General features: G+C 37.0%; 6 protein-coding genes across 6 annotated transcripts in view; all 6 read right to left on the bottom strand.

Moving 5' to 3' along the window:
- Positions 1–60: 60 nt before the first annotated feature.
- LOC109860688 lies at positions 61–8,403 on the bottom strand. Its single transcript, XM_020439960.1, has 10 exons — positions 8,225–8,403; positions 6,970–7,713; positions 6,700–6,803; positions 3,481–4,270; positions 3,309–3,408; positions 2,682–2,837; positions 1,067–1,800; positions 889–988; positions 395–505; positions 61–246 (listed from the first exon to the last, which is right to left on the bottom strand). The coding sequence occupies exons 1-10, from the start codon at positions 8,401–8,403 to the stop codon at positions 61–63; spliced, it is 3,204 nt and encodes a 1,067-aa protein (XP_020295549.1).
- Positions 8,404–8,915: 512 nt separating this feature from the next.
- On the bottom strand, positions 8,916–10,788 carry LOC109860687 (odorant receptor Or2-like). The gene is made up of 5 exons (XM_020439959.1): positions 9,980–10,788; positions 9,663–9,762; positions 9,481–9,591; positions 9,172–9,327; positions 8,916–8,933 (listed from the first exon to the last, which is right to left on the bottom strand). The coding sequence occupies exons 1-5, from the start codon at positions 10,786–10,788 to the stop codon at positions 8,916–8,918; spliced, it is 1,194 nt and encodes a 397-aa protein (XP_020295548.1).
- A 532-nt stretch (positions 10,789–11,320) lies between these two features.
- On the bottom strand, positions 11,321–13,100 carry LOC109860686 (odorant receptor 82a-like). The gene is made up of 5 exons (XM_020439958.1): positions 12,298–13,100; positions 12,033–12,132; positions 11,817–11,927; positions 11,525–11,680; positions 11,321–11,409 (listed from the first exon to the last, which is right to left on the bottom strand). The coding sequence occupies exons 1-5, from the start codon at positions 13,098–13,100 to the stop codon at positions 11,356–11,358; spliced, it is 1,224 nt and encodes a 407-aa protein (XP_020295547.1). The 3' UTR covers positions 11,321–11,355.
- Positions 13,101–14,561: 1,461 nt separating this feature from the next.
- Positions 14,562–15,773, bottom strand: LOC109860685. Its single transcript, XM_020439957.1, has 2 exons — positions 14,977–15,773; positions 14,562–14,706 (listed from the first exon to the last, which is right to left on the bottom strand). Exons 1-2 carry the CDS (start codon positions 15,771–15,773, stop codon positions 14,562–14,564), a joined length of 942 nt encoding a protein of 313 aa, XP_020295546.1.
- A 464-nt stretch (positions 15,774–16,237) lies between these two features.
- On the bottom strand, positions 16,238–18,048 carry LOC109860684 (odorant receptor 4-like). Its single transcript, XM_020439955.1, has 5 exons — positions 17,243–18,048; positions 17,018–17,117; positions 16,731–16,841; positions 16,439–16,594; positions 16,238–16,320 (listed from the first exon to the last, which is right to left on the bottom strand). Exons 1-5 carry the CDS (start codon positions 18,046–18,048, stop codon positions 16,267–16,269), a joined length of 1,227 nt encoding a protein of 408 aa, XP_020295544.1. The 3' UTR covers positions 16,238–16,266.
- A 429-nt stretch (positions 18,049–18,477) lies between these two features.
- The window catches only part of LOC109860683 (odorant receptor 83a-like), a 2,019-nt gene continuing 1,276 nt past the window's right edge, over positions 18,478–19,220 (bottom strand). Inside the window, exons 2-4 of the mRNA XM_020439954.1 lie at positions 19,117–19,189; positions 18,758–18,913; positions 18,478–18,547 (exon numbers count right to left, since the gene is read on the bottom strand). Of these exons, the coding sequence (XP_020295543.1) occupies positions 18,494–18,547; positions 18,758–18,913; positions 19,117–19,189 (283 nt within the window). The 3' untranslated portion in view covers positions 18,478–18,493. The remainder of the gene's footprint in view (positions 18,548–18,757; positions 18,914–19,116; positions 19,190–19,220) is intronic.

Raw genomic sequence — 19,220 nt, 5'->3', positions numbered from 1 at the left:
TGATACTGTGATTTAAATAACATGAAAATGTTTTAAACAAATTACACATCTAGATATCATTTAAGCAGACACTCCGTCTAAGGAACTCACAGTGCTAAATGTATTGAGGGATAAATCACAGAACTTGCCGGCCGTGAGTTTCGGCGGATAATGAGACATTGCGATGATCATCACGAGATCTACAGCCTTATGACCAGGTAAATCGTACCAATTAATTTTGTACGCAGCTGAACCGATTTTGCTATACTAATAAAAAAGCGTCAGTATATTGTTGTGTTATTACAGATAGTATGCAAAATGTTATTTATTATTTATTGATAAATAAATAAATACAGAACAAATTAATGAGGATCATAACATGTAGAATATAATTAAATAGAAGTCGTTAAATTACCTCTTCCACGAGAAGCTCTCCGATATAACAAAATATCAGAATGTTGAACGTTAAAGATATTAATAAAATAAAATATGTAATGATTGCCACGGCGTCGCTATTTTTCCATTCCTGAGAAGACAAATGCACTAGATGCCTATAATTTTTCAATAAAAAATTAAGAATGATTTTTTACGGCTGTGACAAATAATTTTGCCGTCGACGATAATGACATAAAAATACGACGCGAAAAAATGTTTTAACGATTGAAATAAATAAACGTACACGATAAAAGAACATTAAGTTTTTTTAGAGATTCGTAATTTTGGTAATGCCCGTATAATTTTTCAATAAAAGATGAAGACCCATCTCATTGTTTCGATGGTATAAACAAACAAATGAGCGATAGACAGACAAATTATCGAAGTTTAATGCGACGAAACATTTTAAGAATTTGTTTCGCATCAGAAAAACTCATTGTCTTTTCAAACATCGATTGTATCTGTTTTTCTTACCATCATACAGTAATACTCGAGCAGGCATATAATTAAAGTTGAGGCCACCATTTCCATCAGGCATATCTCTCGTAATATCTCCTCCACGTCGGCTGCAAATCTGAACACATGCGATATATCGAAACGACGCGCGAAATTTACAAGACAGCGTCGTGTAGTTGTTCAAATTCAGTCTTACCTCAACACTCGCACGTGATGTCTCGCAATCGCGCACAGACGCTTGGCCACGGTGTCGTCCGTTTTTCTTCTTCCCTCGACCAGGTCGTCCAATAGGGTCATCAGTATCTGCACTTGTCCGCGGGCGTGAGTCGCGAAGATCGCCGCCAGACTGCACGCCGCGGTTGTGATGCTGTATTGGATCATGGCGGATAGGCAGTGCACGCAGAAGACAATCTCGTAAGCCGGACTCGCCCGCGGATCAAAGTACAGATCGTAACCGGGATAAACCAGACGCCGATCCACAAGGCTGTTGTTTGTCGTGATCAGGACGGACAGCGGCATGATTGTGTGATAGGACATACCGCCGGTATACAAGAAGATGACGCACAACGTGGTGAGTCTACGGCCCACTAGCGCGTTTCTCAGCATCATCCTGCGGTGATCCTGATGCCGCACGATCCGCCAGTCGTGCTCGACGTGCTCGACGCATCTGCCGATTGCCGCAACGCGCGTCCACATGATGCAGTACTTGATCGCGGAAGTCAGGCAGAAGCCGACCGGCCCGAACAGCTTGACCTTCATGTTGATGTCTTTCTCGCGCAGGAGAGTATACGGACCGGCGGGCACGAGCACGAAGCACAGCACGGAGAAGCACGCGAAGATCAGCGTCAGCGAGATCAACTTCTCGATACGTGACGATCCCTCGTAAATGAGATACCAGATACCGATCGGTTTCAGAATCCAACGGCAGAGCTGCATGGCGTAGCGTATGTCGCGCTTGTAATTCGCATTGTGCGCCAGAACTTCAACCGGAAGTCCGGATCGATCGCGCATACTTGTCGTTTGCGGGATGTAAAGCCGACTGAACGCGTTGAACTGCGACATCCGACGCGTTTCCCCGCAAAAAGCGACGCAAGCGCGGGAAACAATGATTCCGTGATCGCGTGCGTTTCATAGTCGCGTCGTGCAACAAAGTGCAGGGGTCGTACAACGGTGAACGGGTTGCTTCTCAGTCATTGAGCGTCAGAATTGCGGGAATGAGTAAAGTGCGTAGGGACGTGGTGAAGATGCATGACAGGGGTTCTGGCATAGTTTTGCGGTCGTAGCTACAATATTTCCGGTAACGTAAAGCAACCTATTGAAGATATCGCAATTATAAAAGTTAAATACGATAATATTACACAACACAATTTCTAAATGTATTCGAGTTTTTATTTATTTCTCTTCTCACAATTTTAATTTCTCGCTATAGACAATTTTTTCATAATTTTTCATTTCACTCTCATATCTACAGTGGAACAGTTAAATGCTTTCACAAATATAATTAAATGGCAATTTTATATAAATATGCTAGCATATATATAGTATATATATCTCTAATTTTTATTAAGTCTATGATTTAGCGCTCTGAGATGTATTGTTATAATGCGCAAATTTCGATTAACAATAAAATTAAACGACGTAAAAAGTACGAAGTAAATTTAAATATGCCACGGCCGCTTTTACAATCTGAAATATTTCATTTTTATCCAAATTTACGTGCAAAATAGTTTAAATAATTAAATAATTTACTTTTCAGATATTTACTTATTGTTGTAAAGTATTTGGTGAATTTATTGTTTTCTTCTACTTACGCTGCAAAAACTGGCCAGAGATAAATCCATGAATTTTCCAGCTGTGAGTTTGATCGTGGCATTCGACATGGACATTACTAGTGTCAAACCGAGCGCTCCCTTGCTCGGTATGCGATACCAATCTATCATGTAAGATTTTATGCCGATTTGTAAGCACTGTTAAAAAATTTGTATTGTAATTTTAATTGTTTTACAAGGTGTTTAGAATAACATTTATCCGTTATTAAGCATTTCTCTCTCATCCTACATTTAGTTTAACAACAAAAAGATTTCTCAAGTTTAAACTTTTGTAAAAATATTTAATTCTAAATTCGAAAAGTAAATATATCAAATTATATTATTCAATTTTCTGAAGTAATTTAGGGTTGCCTTTACACTAGTTGTTCGTAATTGCATCTGTGAATAGAAAATGTAATTACAATTCAACTCGCTTATTTCTACCTGTTCAGCAAGTAGTTCTCCGATATAGCAAAGAATAAAAATATTGAACGTGAAGGAAATGAGCAGCGAGCAGAACGTTAACGTTCCTAAAGTCTCACGATGTTCCCATTCCTAGAAGGCTAACAGTAACACGTTCATTAAGCCATTTCGTTTTGCTCTATCACCATGCGCAGTTATGTTTCGTACCGTCATCATATTGAATCCGAGGAAACATATGTTGAGCGTGCAGCCGACTACGTCCACGAAGAAAATCTCATTCAAGATCTTTTCGGTGCGAGTTATGAAACTGTAAGTCACGTGATCAAAGAAGACACAAAGACTCATTTTGTTAAGACAGAAGTTAAGAAAGCGCACGCACCTGAGTATCCTAATATGATACTGCACGATGTCGCCGAGTCTTTCATCGGACGTGCCGCCGGCGCTCTTCCGTTTTCTCCCGTCCGCGAGATCGTCCATCTTCAACATGAGTATCCGGAACTGGCCGCAGGCGTGCATGACGAACACCGCGGCCAGGCTGCAGACACCGATGGTGAGCGTGTAAATAACGTAACCGGCGAGAGCCTGCGTGAATTGCGCGATCTCGAAGGACGGCGTGGTTCTTGGATCGAGAATGCCACGGTAGATCGGAAAGGACAGCAATCTGACGGTCTCGTTGTCGATGATCTCCGTTCGCTTCGCGATAATCGGCATCAGCGTGGTGAAGAAGATGCCGGCGGAGTACATGAAGATCGCACTGACAATCGAGAGCCACCGGCCAAACTTGGCATTGTCTATCATGACCTGTCGATCTTTCTCGTGACCCAGCGCGACTCGCGTCCAATCCTCGCGCACGTGCTGAATGCACTCGCTGATGTTCTCGCTGCGAGCAATGAGGATGTACTGCTTCACCACGGCCATCAGGATGAAACTGACCGGACCGATCATTCTGATCTTGGTGTCGAGATCGGTATCCACTAGAATGGTGCACAGGGTGCACGGAATTAGGAGAAAACATATCAAGAAGCAGCTGACAATCGTCAGTATTACGCAGCCGAGCTTCTCCATTGTGGTCTCGCAGAGATTCAATGGCCACAAGCCGATCGGCTTCAGAAACCATCGGTTCAGCTGAATGCTATAGTTCCAGTCGGCCGTTACGGACTCGAGCAACTCTGAATGATCGTGCATGGTAATGACTAAATCGCGACGACGCACGCAACCGACTGAACGTCAGCGGACACTGATAGTCTGTCGTTTGACATGCGCATGTGTGCATCTCCCGATCGTTCCTGACGATTGCGTGCAAACGTAAAATTGATTCTTCCAACTTTTTCTACGTGCGCTTGTTGTATTATTAGTGAGATGTCGGTGGCAAGGAAGTTCCTGAAACTTCCTACTGTCGAGCGCGGCGAGTTCTTCGGAGGGGGAGAAGTTAAGGAAGTGTATTTGCCAGGAAAAGGGTTGCTCTTTCCAAAGAGTTGCTATTATCCACATGATCAAAGGGGAATATTTGATATACACACTTTTTTCTGTCTTTTACAGTACGCGTATACTTCGTATTTTCCGATAGAAATTCTAGCATGATTTCTTATCTTGTTTCTTGATGCACGGTTAACTTGCCGAAGGAAACATATCGTTTTTCATAAACGCTGTTGCTTAAACTTGTGAAGTGTAAGATAAAGTCGCGATACGAACGTTACGATCAAGAGGCATGGTAATGTCTCGCGCCAAGTTCACGCGCAACGAAGTGGCGCTCGAACTGAGCGAGCACACTGTGCCTCTTATACGCAAAAATCAGGCATTTCAAGGAAGATTTTTAATCAGCCATTCTTCTCAAATAACGACTGAACCGATCGACTTCTTTTTAATCTCGTTTGATTCATCTTGATAAAATAAAAAAAAATATATATTCTTGCGATTTTGTTATTTGTTTCTGATTTCTCGAGATATACGACGATGAAGTTTCAAAGTGAAAAATTTACGATTCAGAAACGTCACCGTCGTCATTGTGCGACAAAATTGTGTACATGTTCGTATGCCTGCTGTCAGATGGTATACATATATGAGCGAGTTTTAAGACGAAAAAGAAAGAAAGACAGGAAGTGTGAGTAAGAGAAAGAAAGAGAACATCACGAAGCACGGTGGTTCACGTTATTCAAGCCTCTGATAGTAGCCTCTGATATACCGAGACCGCTGGGTATCATCGTGCCGAACATCAGAAAGTAACATGTGAGTATCTGAAACTCGGAACGAATCTTGTCGACGATCGAAGTGCCGGCGGTGCTCGGCCACAAACTAATCGCTTTCAGAATCCAACGAATTATTTTAATACTGTACTCGTTGTGAGCTAAATAAGCGGTTGTGCCGATGTCATCTATAAGTTCGCTTTCCATGATTTTCTGACAAAGGCATTTTGCCCACTGGTGTGACCTCTTTGTTGCCGCGCGCAGTAGTAACGATCAACGCGTGCGCAGCCATTAAACGGCACGCAACACAAAAAATACGGTTTTTTTTGTTGTTTACACTGTAGCATTATGCATTTACGGTAACTGTACAGCTGTCGCGGCACCACGCAGCAACAATATATAATCGATAGTTGGAGCTACAGTTTTGTGAACTTCTAGCATAGAACATGACAATTTTGAACATGCAATGACATTCTAAATTTTGTGACTGTAAGTAAAGCAAATTAAAACTAATAATAAGATAATATTTTTAAACAATGTAGTAACGTAATATAATAATATACAATATATTAATAATGATAATATATAGTGCATATATATTAGACAAAGTAAAAATTTTTTTAAATAAAAATACACTGACTTTTTTTTAAATATAACATTATTTATTAAAACTTTGTTACATACATGTATCTTCAGAATATATTTCTATGTTCTATATAAAATTATATATTTATCTCGTAACGTACTGATAATTTACATAGTCATCGTTCGCAAGAGATTTAAATATCCAAAAGAAGTTTTAATTACCTGGACAAATAATAATAAAGAAAACCAATTAGTAAATTGTCCTAATTTATAGTTGTCAAACAAGAAGTAATGTTTTTAAGAAAATATTGTTATAAAAATGACACATATTACTCACATCGCCGAAAGTTGCAATAGACAATTGATATAATTTTCCTGCTGTTATTTTGATCACGTTACTCGAAGTTATAATAATTAAAACAAAACCACGAGAAGTTTTGTGCGGTAATTCGTACCAATTGGTCATATATGCCATTTCCCCAACTTGTTTACACTGGTAACATATTGAAAATGTATTAAAATCTTAAAAGAGATAATCAACAGGAAGAAGGAAAATGTTTTTACACAGATATTTGACATTATACGATATTCGATTTTGAGATTAAATTATACATTACTTGTTCTATGATAACCTGTCCAATGTAGCAAAATATGAAAATATTAAAACCCATCGATGCGTATATAGGAATGTAAGATAACAATTTCATGGTATTTAACTCTTGCCAAGCCTGAAAAATAAAAATATGATTATTACCAATTATATATGTAAAACTATATTTATGTATAAGAACAAAAACGTCAAAAAGAAATGTCTTTTTTACGTCTTTGGCGTACCATAATGCAATAATATCCGAGCAAACACATGTTTATTGTGCATCCTGCCAACTCCGCAAGCGAAGCTTTATGCATAATACTTTCCACACACTTTATAAAACTAAAATATACTAAACTTTTTTTATCAAGGAAGATTCGCAAAACAATGAAACATAAAGAAAAATGTAGAGAAGTTCTCCGTCTTAAAATAACATTTATGTTTATTAAAATAGAAAAAACTATTCTTTAAAGATGTTTTTAAACAAACTTCTTTCCGTATTACTTACCTCAATATTCTCAAATGATGTTCCACGGCAACAGCTAATTTTCGTTGAGTTTCGCGACTTCTTTTCTCCTGATACTTTGCAAGATCGTCGAGCCATACGTACAACACATTCAGCTGACCACACGCATGCATTGCAAAGACCGCGGCCAGACTGCAAGCGCCGACGGTAGAACAACTCGCCACGAATGTCGACATGAACTGCACGGTCAGCATGATTTCATTCACGGGAGTGAATCGCGTGTCGACAAATTTGCTGTAAACCGGACACGTCATCGGATGCATCGTGTATGTCTCGTTGTCGAAGATAAACGTCGTAGTTTTTACTGCCTGAGCTATATTGAAGAAACATGCACCTCCCTGCATAATCACTGCGCAGATGCTGGCGATAAAACGGCCGAACTTGGCGTGCTGCATCATTATATCTCGATCCTTGGCTCTTCGAACGGTCTTCCAATCCGCTTCCATGTGCCGTATGCAATTGCGAATATCGTCGCTGCGCATGATAAGCGTCCAGTAATTTACCGTGCCCATAACCCTGTGAATCAGCGGAGCAATGGCTTTCAGTTTCAACTTGACGTTCTTCTCCTCTATTAAAATGTATAACAGGCACGGAAACATTATAACGAATATCAGTGTCGCGCAAACGAGAACATGCAGCCTCGCGAGGATTTTCAACATCGCGTTCGATGTATTCGCTAACGGCCAAGCGCCGATCGGCAAGAGAAACCATCGATTCACTTGAAGACTGTAATTTATGTGAGATTTGATTTCAACACTTGCTGACGTGACTTCCGATTTTGCCATGATCGCTTTACAGACGCATACGATATACTGTCATGTACTAGACAATGCCCTCCAATCAAGAGATAACATGTTTGAAGAGACGCCTGCGCCTCCGGTGAATCTTACCACGCTATTATTGATGTTTTTTTTCTGACAGAGATACTAAAGACTTAGTCTCAATCAATAATTTCTGTTTGTGTCTAATACGTTTGTTCTGTCAGTTTAATGAGAGATGGTCTGAAGAAAACACAAGAACACAAGTGCGTAGCGCCAATCAATAATCTCTGTTCGTGATTGACACTGTGTTTGTTAGTTTAAGAAGAAGCATTCTGAGAAGAAGTACATTAATATTTTTGTTCAAGTGAGAGCGATTTCGTAGTGTTTGATATTTTTCACGTGAGTTTTTAGAATTGAAATTACAATTTTTTAAATCATATATGATGTTAATTTTGCATTTCTTAATTTATTTTTACCTGAGTACTCTCAAATGGTAATCAACGATGACAGCGAGATTTTGCTGCGAAGACTTTTTCTTCTCGTTTTCCTCGTCAATGATATTGTCCAGTAGCGGCATAACAATCTTCAACTGACTGCAAGCGCGCAACACGAAAACATCGGTGAGGCTACACTTGGCCACTAAGATAGAATTCATCATGAACGTGGAGAGACATTGTATGGCACGGAGAAGCATTTAGGTACGTCAGTAATGTTTTCAAGTTTGTAATGTGCGTTACAGACATTGAAAAAAATATATTTGATTGTTTAACATTAAAAAAATTTTTTTCTAAATACTTTTAAAATAGTTTTGTAAACTTTTTGTACACAACGGTATTTTCGACATAGGTAAAATTTGATTCGAAGTAATGTGAGTTAATTCCGTGAGACTTATAAATTTGACAGAAGCTTACTCAAAAAATACAAAGATATATAATTTGTATTGTATATAGAGAATTTATTGAGAATATTAAAACACACATTTAAATATAAAAAAACAAATAAAAAATAAATTATCTACTGTTGACGTAAATTATCTACATTCTACATAAATGATACACACTCTCTATTATCTCTTTCACACAATAAAATAATTTAATTAGTTACATTAAAGTCCGAAGTAAATTTAAATATGCTAGTGCAGATTTAATTACCTGAAAAAGTAAAATATTAGGCATATCCTAATATCTTAGAAACAATAGATTAAAAAAATAATATTTATAAATATTAAATATTACACATAAGAAATATATTACAAATAATGAAATAAAACAATAAAGTTTAAATTTATTTATTTTAAATTTAAATATTTTTTCAAATTTATATATATTTTACGTGAATATTTTATATGTATACATGTAGTAATCAACTAATATATATATTTCAGATATTATTTAATTAGATAAATATATTTTTGAATACTTACATCACCGAAAGTACTAAATGAAAGTTGAACAAAGTTTCCGGCAGTAAGTTTGAGAGCAGCGTTAGATCTTAAAATGATCAAAACGAGTCCGAGTGCTGTTTTTTCAGGTAAGAGATACCAATTTGTCATGTAGGCAGATTTACCGACTTGTCCGCCCTGTTGAAGACCGTTTTATTTACCTGGTATAATTTAATTGAAGAGACTAGCACTATTTTCATGTTTTAATAAATGTGTCACACGGATACAATTGTTACAAAGTTTGTAACAATTGTATAAACCGTACAAACTTTTTTAATGTTTCAAATGTACCTGTTCAGAGAGAATTTCTCCGATGTAACAAAATATAAAAATATTGAAAGTAACAGAAGTTAATATTAAACAATACGTCACAATATTCTGCTTGTTATCGTGAATCCAATCCTAAACATTAGAATATTAAACAAGCCGGACGTAAAAAAAATCAAGCAGTAACTTGTAAATCAATCTCGTACCATAATGCAATAATATCCTAAGAGACATATGTGCATCGTGCATCCGACTAATTCCACAAGACATATTATATTTGTAATTCTTTCCGTACGAATTACAAGTCTGCAAATTTAATACATGTTACTATGCATTATAATTATCCAGTAATCGTCAAATTGTGTTAAATTGTGAATTATCAATAACATGTGCATTTAAATAATTTTTTTACTTTTTATTCTCTTTCTGTCTAGATTCTGCTACACTCAAAGATAAAAAATGTTGATTATTAAAACAAGAAATTCTAAAAAAAGAATTATACTTATGAGAAATGAGAACTCACCTTAAGACTCTCAGGTGATGTTCAATAATGATGGCAAATTTTTGGTTCACCAAAGTCTTCTCTATGTTTTTTTTGTCCACGAGATTGTCGAGCCGAAGCATCAATATTCTCAGCTGGCCGCACGCGTGCATTACAAAAACCGCTGATAAGCCGCACGCGGCGACCGTGACGGAATTGACGACGAAGGTCGAGAGACATTGCAGAAGAAACACGATCTCGTATGCCGGGCTAGAGTGCGCGTTTAGGATCTTGCTGTAGAAAGGATAAGGTAGCGCGCGCACCACCACACTGCTGTTGTCCACGTAAATGATGTCCGTGGAAAAAAAGCGAACCATGTTGAACGAGAACACACCGCTGTGCATGAATATGACGCAAAATCCGGCAATAAATTGGCCTATCCTGGCGTTCTTCAGCATCACTTGTTGATCCTCGTGTCTCCTGACGATTCGCCAGTCCGTTTTCACGTGCTCCACGCAGCCGCGTATGTCGTCGATGTGCATGAGAAGAAAGGAATAATTTACAATCGCCATGAACCAAAAGGTGAGCGGACCGAAGCTGCGCAATTTAACCTCGTACGTCTCTTGCGATTCGATAAAGATACCGAGACCGCTGGGTATCATCGTGCCGAACATCAGAAAGTAACATGTGAGTATCTGAAACTCGGAACGAATCTTGTCGACGATCGAAGTGCCGGCGGTGCTCGGCCACAAACTAATCGCTTTCAGAATCCAACGAATTATTTTAATACTGTACTCGTNGTGAGCTAAATAAGCGGTTGTGCCGGTGTCATCTATAGGTTCGCTCCCCATGATTTTCTGACAAAGGCAGTTCGCCCACTGGTGTGACCTCTTCCCTGCCGCGCGCAGTAGTAACGATCAACGCGTGCGCAGCCATTGAATGGCACGCAACACAAAAAATACGGTAGGTTGTACATTGTAGCATTGTGCATTTACGGTAACTGTACAGCTGTCGCGGCACCACGCAGCAACAGTATATAATCGATAGTCGGGGCTAAAGTTTTGTGAACTTTTACCATGGAACATGACAATTTTGAACATGCAATGACATTCTAAATTTTGTGACTGTAAGTAAAGCAAAATAAAACTAATAATATGATAATATTTTTAAACAATGTATTAACGTAATATAGTAATATACAATACATTAATAATTATAATATATAGTGCATATATATTAGACAAAGTAAAAATGTTTTTAAATAAAAATATACTGACTTTTTTTTAAATATAATCTTATTTATTAAAACTTTGTTACGTACATATATCTTTAGAATATATTTCTGTTCTATAAAATTTCTTCTGTTCTATAAAATATTATATATTTATCATATATTTATCTCGTAACGTACTGATGATTTACATAGTCATCGATCGCAAGAGATTCAAATATGCAAAAGAAGTTTTAATTACCTGAACAAATAATATTAAAGAAAACCAATTAGTAAATTGTCGTAATTTATAGTTGTCTAATAAGAAGTAGTGTTATTAAAAAGATATTGTTATAAAAATGACATATATTACTCACATCGCCGAAAGTTGCAATAGACAATTGAAATAATTTTCCTGCCGTAATTTTGATTACGGTACTCGATCTTATAATGATTAAAACAAAACCACGAGAAGTTTTGTGCGGTAATTCGTACCAATTGGTCATGTATGCCATTTCCCCAACATGTTTACACTGATAACATATTGAAAATATAAAATTTAAATTTAAAAAATTTAAATTTTAAAAGAAATAATCAACAGGAAGAACGAAAATTTTTTTACACAGATATTTATACGATTTTCGAGTTTGAGATTAAAAGATACATTACTTGTTCTATGATAACTTCTCCGATGTAGCAAAATATGAAAATATTAAAACACATTGATGCGTATACAATAATGTAAGATATTATTTTTACGGCACTAAATGCTTGCCAAGCCTGAAAAATTAAAATAATATTATTACCAATTATATATGTAAAAATATATCTACATATAAGAACAAGTACGTTAAAAAACATGTCTTTCTTAAGTCTTTAGCGTACCATAATGCAATAATATCCGAGCAAACACATGTTTATTGTGCATCCTGCCAACTCCGCAAGCGAAGCTTTATGCATGATACTTTCCACACACTTTATAAAACTGAAATATACTGAACTTTTTTTATCAAGAAAAATTCGCAGAAAATGGAACATAAAGAAAAATGTAGAGAAGTTCTCCGTCTTAAAATAACATTTATGTTTATTAAAATGGAAAAAATTATTCTTCAAAGATGTTTTTAGACAAACTTCTTTCCGTATCACTTACCTCAATATTCTCAAATGATGTTCCACGGCAACAGCTAATTTTCGTTGAGTTTCGCGACTTCCTTTCTCCTGATACTTCGCAAGATCGTCGAGCCATACGTACAACACATTCAGCTGACCACACGCATGCATTGCAAAGACCGCGGCCAGACTGCAAGCGCCAACGGTAGAACAACTCGCCACGAATGTCGACATGAACTGCACGGTCAGCATGATTTCATTCACGGGAGTAAATCGCGTGTCGATAAATTTGCTGTAAATCGGACACGTCATCGGATGCATCGTGTAAGTGTTGTTGCCGACGGTAAAATTCGTAGTTTTTACTGCCTTGGCTATACTGAAGAAAAATGCACCTCCCTGCATAATCACTGCGCAGATGCTGGCGATAAAACGGCCGAACTTGGCGTGCTGCATCATTATATCTCGATCTTCGGCTGTTCGAACGATTCTCCAATCCGTTCCCATGTGCCGTATGCACTTGCGAATGTCGTCGCTGCGCATGATAAGCGTCCAGTAATTTACCGTGCCCATAACCCTGTGAAGCAGCGGACCCACGGCGTTCAGTTTCAACTTGACGTTCTTCTCCTCTATTAAAATGTACAACAGACACGGTAACATTATAATGGATATCAGTATCACGCAAACAAGAATATGCAGCCACGCAAGGATTTTCAACATCGCGTTCGATGTATTCGCTAACGGCCAAGCGCCGATCGGCAAGAGGAACCATCGATTCACTTGAAGACTGTAACTTATGTGCGATTTGATTTCAACATTTGTTAACATGACTTCCGATTTTGCCATGGTCGCTTTACGAGCCGATACACTTTTATGTAATGGACAATGCTCTCCGATCAAGGTATTACAAGTTGAAAGAGACGTCCGTGCTTCTGTTGAAGCTCATCGTGCAATTATTGATTTTTTTTTTCTGGCAGAGACACTAAAGACTTAGGCTCGATCAATAATTTCTGTTTGTCTTCAATACGTTTGTTCTGTCAGTTTAATGAGAGATGGTCTGAAGAAAACACAAGAACACAAGTGTGTAGCGCCAATCAATAATCTCTGTTCGCGATTGACAATCTGTTTGTTAGTTTAAGAAGTAGCATTCTGAGAAGAAGTACAGTAATATTTTTGTTCAAGTGAGAGCGATTTCGTAGTGTTTGATGTTGATTAGTGAAATGTGATTTAAGAAAATTATCAGAATATCAAACGTAATCAATTCGACAGCAAACTTGGATCATTAAGAAGTACAGTATTTTTTGCAGAGAAGTTTTTAAACATGACTAATTGAAACTTTCATGAATCAAATATAAAGAGTGTCGAGATATAATAACTTGTTAATTACTGCTTTTTGAGATATAGCGTGAAAGTTATTTTCGTCTCAATTTGATTTCTTTAATCTGCGGTTTCAATATACATATATGCGATCTCAATACACATATATGCGTTTTACTTTGAAAACATGGGAAAATATACAATAATGTACAATATCATTTTCTAATATCAGTATTATTGTTATTTATCTAATCATTTGTACTATACGTATTTGGTAATACATATTTACTTTACATACAAAATTTATAGAAACATCTATGTAATAAGAGTACGAAATATATTTAAATATGCTAAGGCGGATTTAATTACCTAAAAAACAATTAATAGTCAAAAATCAGTAGGTAAAAAATATTTAGAGTAAAAAAACTATAATTATATATCTAAACTATGAAAGCATCGTTACTTATTTATTGCAGAAAAAATAAAGAGTATTTACACGCATACTTACATTACCGAAAGTTGAGAGAGAAAGCTCTATCATCTTTCCGGCGGTAATTTTCACTACAATACTAGATTTTAAAATTATCAAAACGAGGCCGAGAGCAGTATTTCGAGGTAACAAATACCAATCTGTCATGTAAGCGATCTCGCCAACTTGGCTGCACTGTTATAAGCCGTTTTACACACCTGTCATAATTAAGTCCAACAGTACGTTCGCAACAATATATCGCGATTTTTATTTATCACATTTGATATGTGAAATAATGTATTTATAAGATCTTGTAGTGATTTTTGTGATTTATACACAATTCAATACTTTCAATATGGACGTTACCTGTTCCGAAAGGATTTCTCCGATATAACAAAATATAAAAATGTTGAAAGTGACCGAGATCAATATTATAGAATACGCCACTACTTCTTTACGATCCTTGTCCCAATCCTAAAAATAAAATCATTCCTAAAAAACTATTCCGCACCGGAAACAGATTAACGAACAGTGAATATCGCGTAAGTTTCACAAAATGTGCCCACCAATATGCAGTAATAGCCCAACAGACACATATGCACGGTACAACCCACTATTTCCACAAGACAAGTGACATTTGTAATTTTTTCTATGGTAGACACGAAGCTGGAAATATCAGTATCGTTTTATACATGTGTACACACAGTCTAAGTTCTAAATTTGAAGAAATTTATTCTATTTTATTTTTGTTTTAAGCTAATATAGGAATATAAGGTCATGTAGAGCTGTTTGCAGGGACATGTGAGAATGTTTATATATGAATGCATATATATATGTATTCACGTGTAATATTTTTCACGTGAGTTTTTAGAATTGAAATTATAATTTTTTAAATCATATATGATGTTAATTTTGCATCTCTTAATTTATTTTTACCTGAGTACTCTCAAATGGTAATCAACGATGACAGCGAGATTTTGCTGCGAGGAGTTTTTCTTCTCGTTTTCCTCGTCAATGAGATTGTCCAGTAGCGACATGACAATCTGTAACTGACCGCACGCGTGCAACACGAAAACAGCGGTGAGGCTACACGTGGCCACTACGATAGAATTCACCACGAACGTGGAGAGACACTGTATCGCGAACATCATCTCGTAAGCCGGGCTCGTTGTCGTGTCCAGGAGCTTGTTGTAAAACGCGAAGGGCAGCGAGTGGCCTGACACGTTGTCGCCGAGGACAGAGGACTTCAATTCTATTGTCCGGAATATGCTGTACGAGAATACGCCGCTGTGCACAAATATCGCGCCGAATATCGCGATGAAACGGCCCATTTTCGCGCTTCTCAGCATCACCTCCTGGTCCTCGATCTTTGTCACGGCCTGCCAGTCCGTCTCGACGTGCTCGACGCACCGACGTATGTCGTCGACATGCGCCAGCAACGAACTATACTTGAGACTGGCCAGCAGCCAGTTGCTGAGCGGCCCAAAATCGCGTATTTTTGTCTCTAGGTTCTTGGTGTCGTCCAGGAAGACGGCCATCGCGCAAGGCACCAAAGTAGCGACAATCAGAAAGACACATGTTATCAGCAACACCGCCGACAGAACTTTCTCCTTCATCGATGAGCTCCTCACCGGCCAGACGCTTATCGGTTTCAGCAGCCAACGAATTGGCTCTATACTGTAATTCGTGTGTTCCACGTACTTCAGCGTGACCGGAATACTCCGCTTCTTCATGATTACTTCACAAAAGCGCGGACACGATTGAACAGTCGCGCGAACAAAAACCACCTGGAACACGCGAGGCAAACGCGTGCGCGGTATAGCAACTCTATACTTTTGTGCACATGTTTTTTTCGAGGAATCGATATTTACAGAAGTAGCGAAGTAGAGGTAATAAAGTTTAGTATAGTTTAGCCCAACATTGTAATTTTGTTGAAAGGGACACTTGCATATCGAATCGATAATTGATGGAAAACATTGTCGGCTGGCTGACGGAACATGCTATAGACAGATTTATGGAAAAAGCAACAAATATGTCTTCATTTGTCCGAACTTCTTTGGTTGTATTTTTCTTATTGGCATCAAGTAAGGTAAAGTTTATACACTGGATATTGGCATTCATATATTTTTATTGATCAACCGTGTCTTACACATATGTTGAGAATAGATTTCTGTGTTCTATATAAAAATATATTTCCCGCAAGTTTTGTTTATATTTTATTATGATTCACATAGTCATTGTTCGCAAAAGATTTAAATATACCATGGAAGTTTTAATTACCTGAACAAATAATGAATAAAAACAATTAGTTCAACCGTTGTAATTCGTAGTTATTCAAAGAAGAAATAGTTTAATGTTATTAAAAAATCAACATTGGTATAAGAATTGCATTACTCACATCGCCAAAAGTCGCAATAGATAAGTGAAATAACTTTCCCGCCGTGATTTTGATAACGTTACTCGATCTCGCAATAATCAAAACAAAACCACGAGCTGTTTGGTGCGGTAATTCATACCAGTTGGTCATGTATGCCATTTCACCAACATGTTTACACTAATAAGTAAATATGCACTTATATACTTTTTGTATTAGTAACTTTTATATTAGTATAAAAAACGCATCTTCCTTAAAAATTGAATGTCAAAAGACGTAAATCTTTTACGCAGACGTTAGGAGAGTGAAATATTACCTGTCCTGTGACAGTTTCTCCGATGTAGCAAAATATAAAAATATTAAAACCCATCGATGCGTATACAATAACGGAAGATGTTATTTTCGCGACATCAAACACTTGCCAAGCCTGAAAAATTATAATGAGATATCTAAAATGAAAAAAAAAAAATCAGTAGTAACATTTATTTTACCCAACAGTTATTTATCCTGCAACTGAATACCTACAAATGACTTTCCAAAGAAAATGATAATAGGTGTAGCAGAAAAAATATATAAATGTTTAATAAAAAATATTTTGCGTACCATAATGCAATAATATCCAAGTAAACACATGTTTATTGTGCATCCTACGAACTCCACAAGAGAAACTTTATGCATAATACTTTCCACGCGTTTCAAAAAACTGAAATGTACACGAGAAAAATTCTCTATCTTAAAATACGTTCTTTTTATATTTCATAAAATAAGAAGAATGATTGATCAAGTGTTTTCGAAAAAATTATACGTTCTTCCTTTCATATTGATTACCTCAAAATTCTTAAGTGATGCTCCACGATAGTAGCCATTTTTTGCTGAGTTATGTCATGATTTTGTTTCTTCTGATTCTTCACGAGGTCATTGAGCCACATGTACAACATGTTCAGCTGGCCACACGCGTGCATTGTGAAGACCGCGGCCATACTGCAAGCACCGACAGTAGAAGAGCTCACTACGAACGTCGACATAAACTGCACGATCAGCATGATTTCATTCACGGGAGTGAATCGCGTGTCGATGAAGTTGCTGTAAATCGGACACGTCATCGGATGCATTGTGAAAGTTTCGTTACCGACGGTAATGGTTGTAGGTTTCATCGCTTTGGCTATACTAAACAGAAATGTACCGCCCTGCATGATCATTCCACAGATACAGGCGATGAAGCGACCGAACTTGGCGTGCTGCAGCATTATCTCTCGGTCCTCGGGTCTTTGTATCAGTTTCCAATCCGTTTCCATGTGCCGTATGCACTTGCGAATGTCCTTGCTGCGATGCAGGAGCGTCCAGTAATTTATTATGCCCATGACTCTGTGAAGAAGCGGCCCTGTGGCGCTCAGTTTCAACTTGATGTCATTTTCCTCCAATAAAATGTACAACAGGCACGGTACCATTATGATACATATCATTGTCGCACAAGTGAGAACATGCAGCCACGCAAGGACTTTCCACATCACGTTCGATGTACTCGCTATCGGCCAAGCGCCGATCGGCAAGAGAAACCATCGAGTCAGTTGAAGACTGTAATCGTTATAACATTTTATATCAGTACTCCTTGACGCAACATCTGATTTTGTCATGGTTGCTTCACGGACGTACCCGATGCTCTGTCATAATGTGATGGACAATAGTGTGCCTAAGGGGTTGAAATAGCGTCTGCGCCAACACGAGTAAAAGTTTGACGACTACAAATGTAATTTTTTTTCAGTCGGATACACCTATGTAGTACCGATCAATAATCTCTGTTCGTGACTGATACCTTGTCGTGTTAGTTTAATAAAAGACATGCTGAGAAGAACATGAGAACACTTTTGAAGTGATTACGCAATGGTGCAATGTTGAGCTTTGGTTAAATGAATTTCAGGAAAACGATCAGGAATGACATCTGTGCTTTTGAGAAAAACGTAAGTGTAAAAAATCTTGTCATGATGTATTATTAACAATTTTTATTAACTATTTATTCTATTTTTTTGTGAAAAATGTTTCATGTTTGTGTTTCATGTAAGTTGTTTTTTTCTTAACATTTCATGTAATCATTGTTCGCAAAAGGCTCAAATACGTCATGGAAGTTTTAAATACCTGGAACAGCAAAATTCCAGTTTCTATCGCTAAGAAACATTTGTGAAATCTTTGATTAAAAATGATTTTTTATAATTAATATTTTGGTGAAATATACTTTTGAAACAAAGTAAAAAACTTGAATCTTCTACTTATTTGAGGAAACAAATAAAAGATTCAATTCTTTTACAATTCTATTTTTATCGAATATTAGTGTAACATAATACTCACATCGCCAAAAGTTGCAATGGACAATTGAACTATTTTTCCCGCGGTCATCTTGATTATTTTACTCGATCGCATGATTATCAAAATAAAATAGAGTGCAGTTTTTCGAGGCAGTTTATACCAGTCAGTCATATATGCCACGTCACCCACAGTTTTGCACTAATAAATAAATATTTAAAATTTAGTGTCTTAGATATATTTGAAAAAAATTGATGTGAATCACTTTAGAAATTTAAAGACAATTATATTGAATTTTATAATAAAGTTTAGTTTTCTTCTACGCATATGTTAGTATTTAGTAAATGCAACTATGAAAAATTTTGTAAGCATCTAAATATTTGTTTAAATTGTTTTGATATTACCTGTTCTGTTAGAGTTTCACCAATGTAGCAAAATATAAATACATTGAAACTCATCGATAAATATACTGTAATATACGATAATATTTTCATAGCATCGAATGAAC

Source organism: Pseudomyrmex gracilis, unplaced genomic scaffold, assembly GCF_002006095.1.
Source record: "Pseudomyrmex gracilis isolate BER0280 unplaced genomic scaffold, ASM200609v1 scaffold_448, whole genome shotgun sequence".
Classification (NCBI taxonomy): Eukaryota; Metazoa; Arthropoda; class Insecta; order Hymenoptera; family Formicidae; genus Pseudomyrmex; species Pseudomyrmex gracilis.
This window is presented reverse-complemented; position numbering and strand designations above follow the sequence as displayed.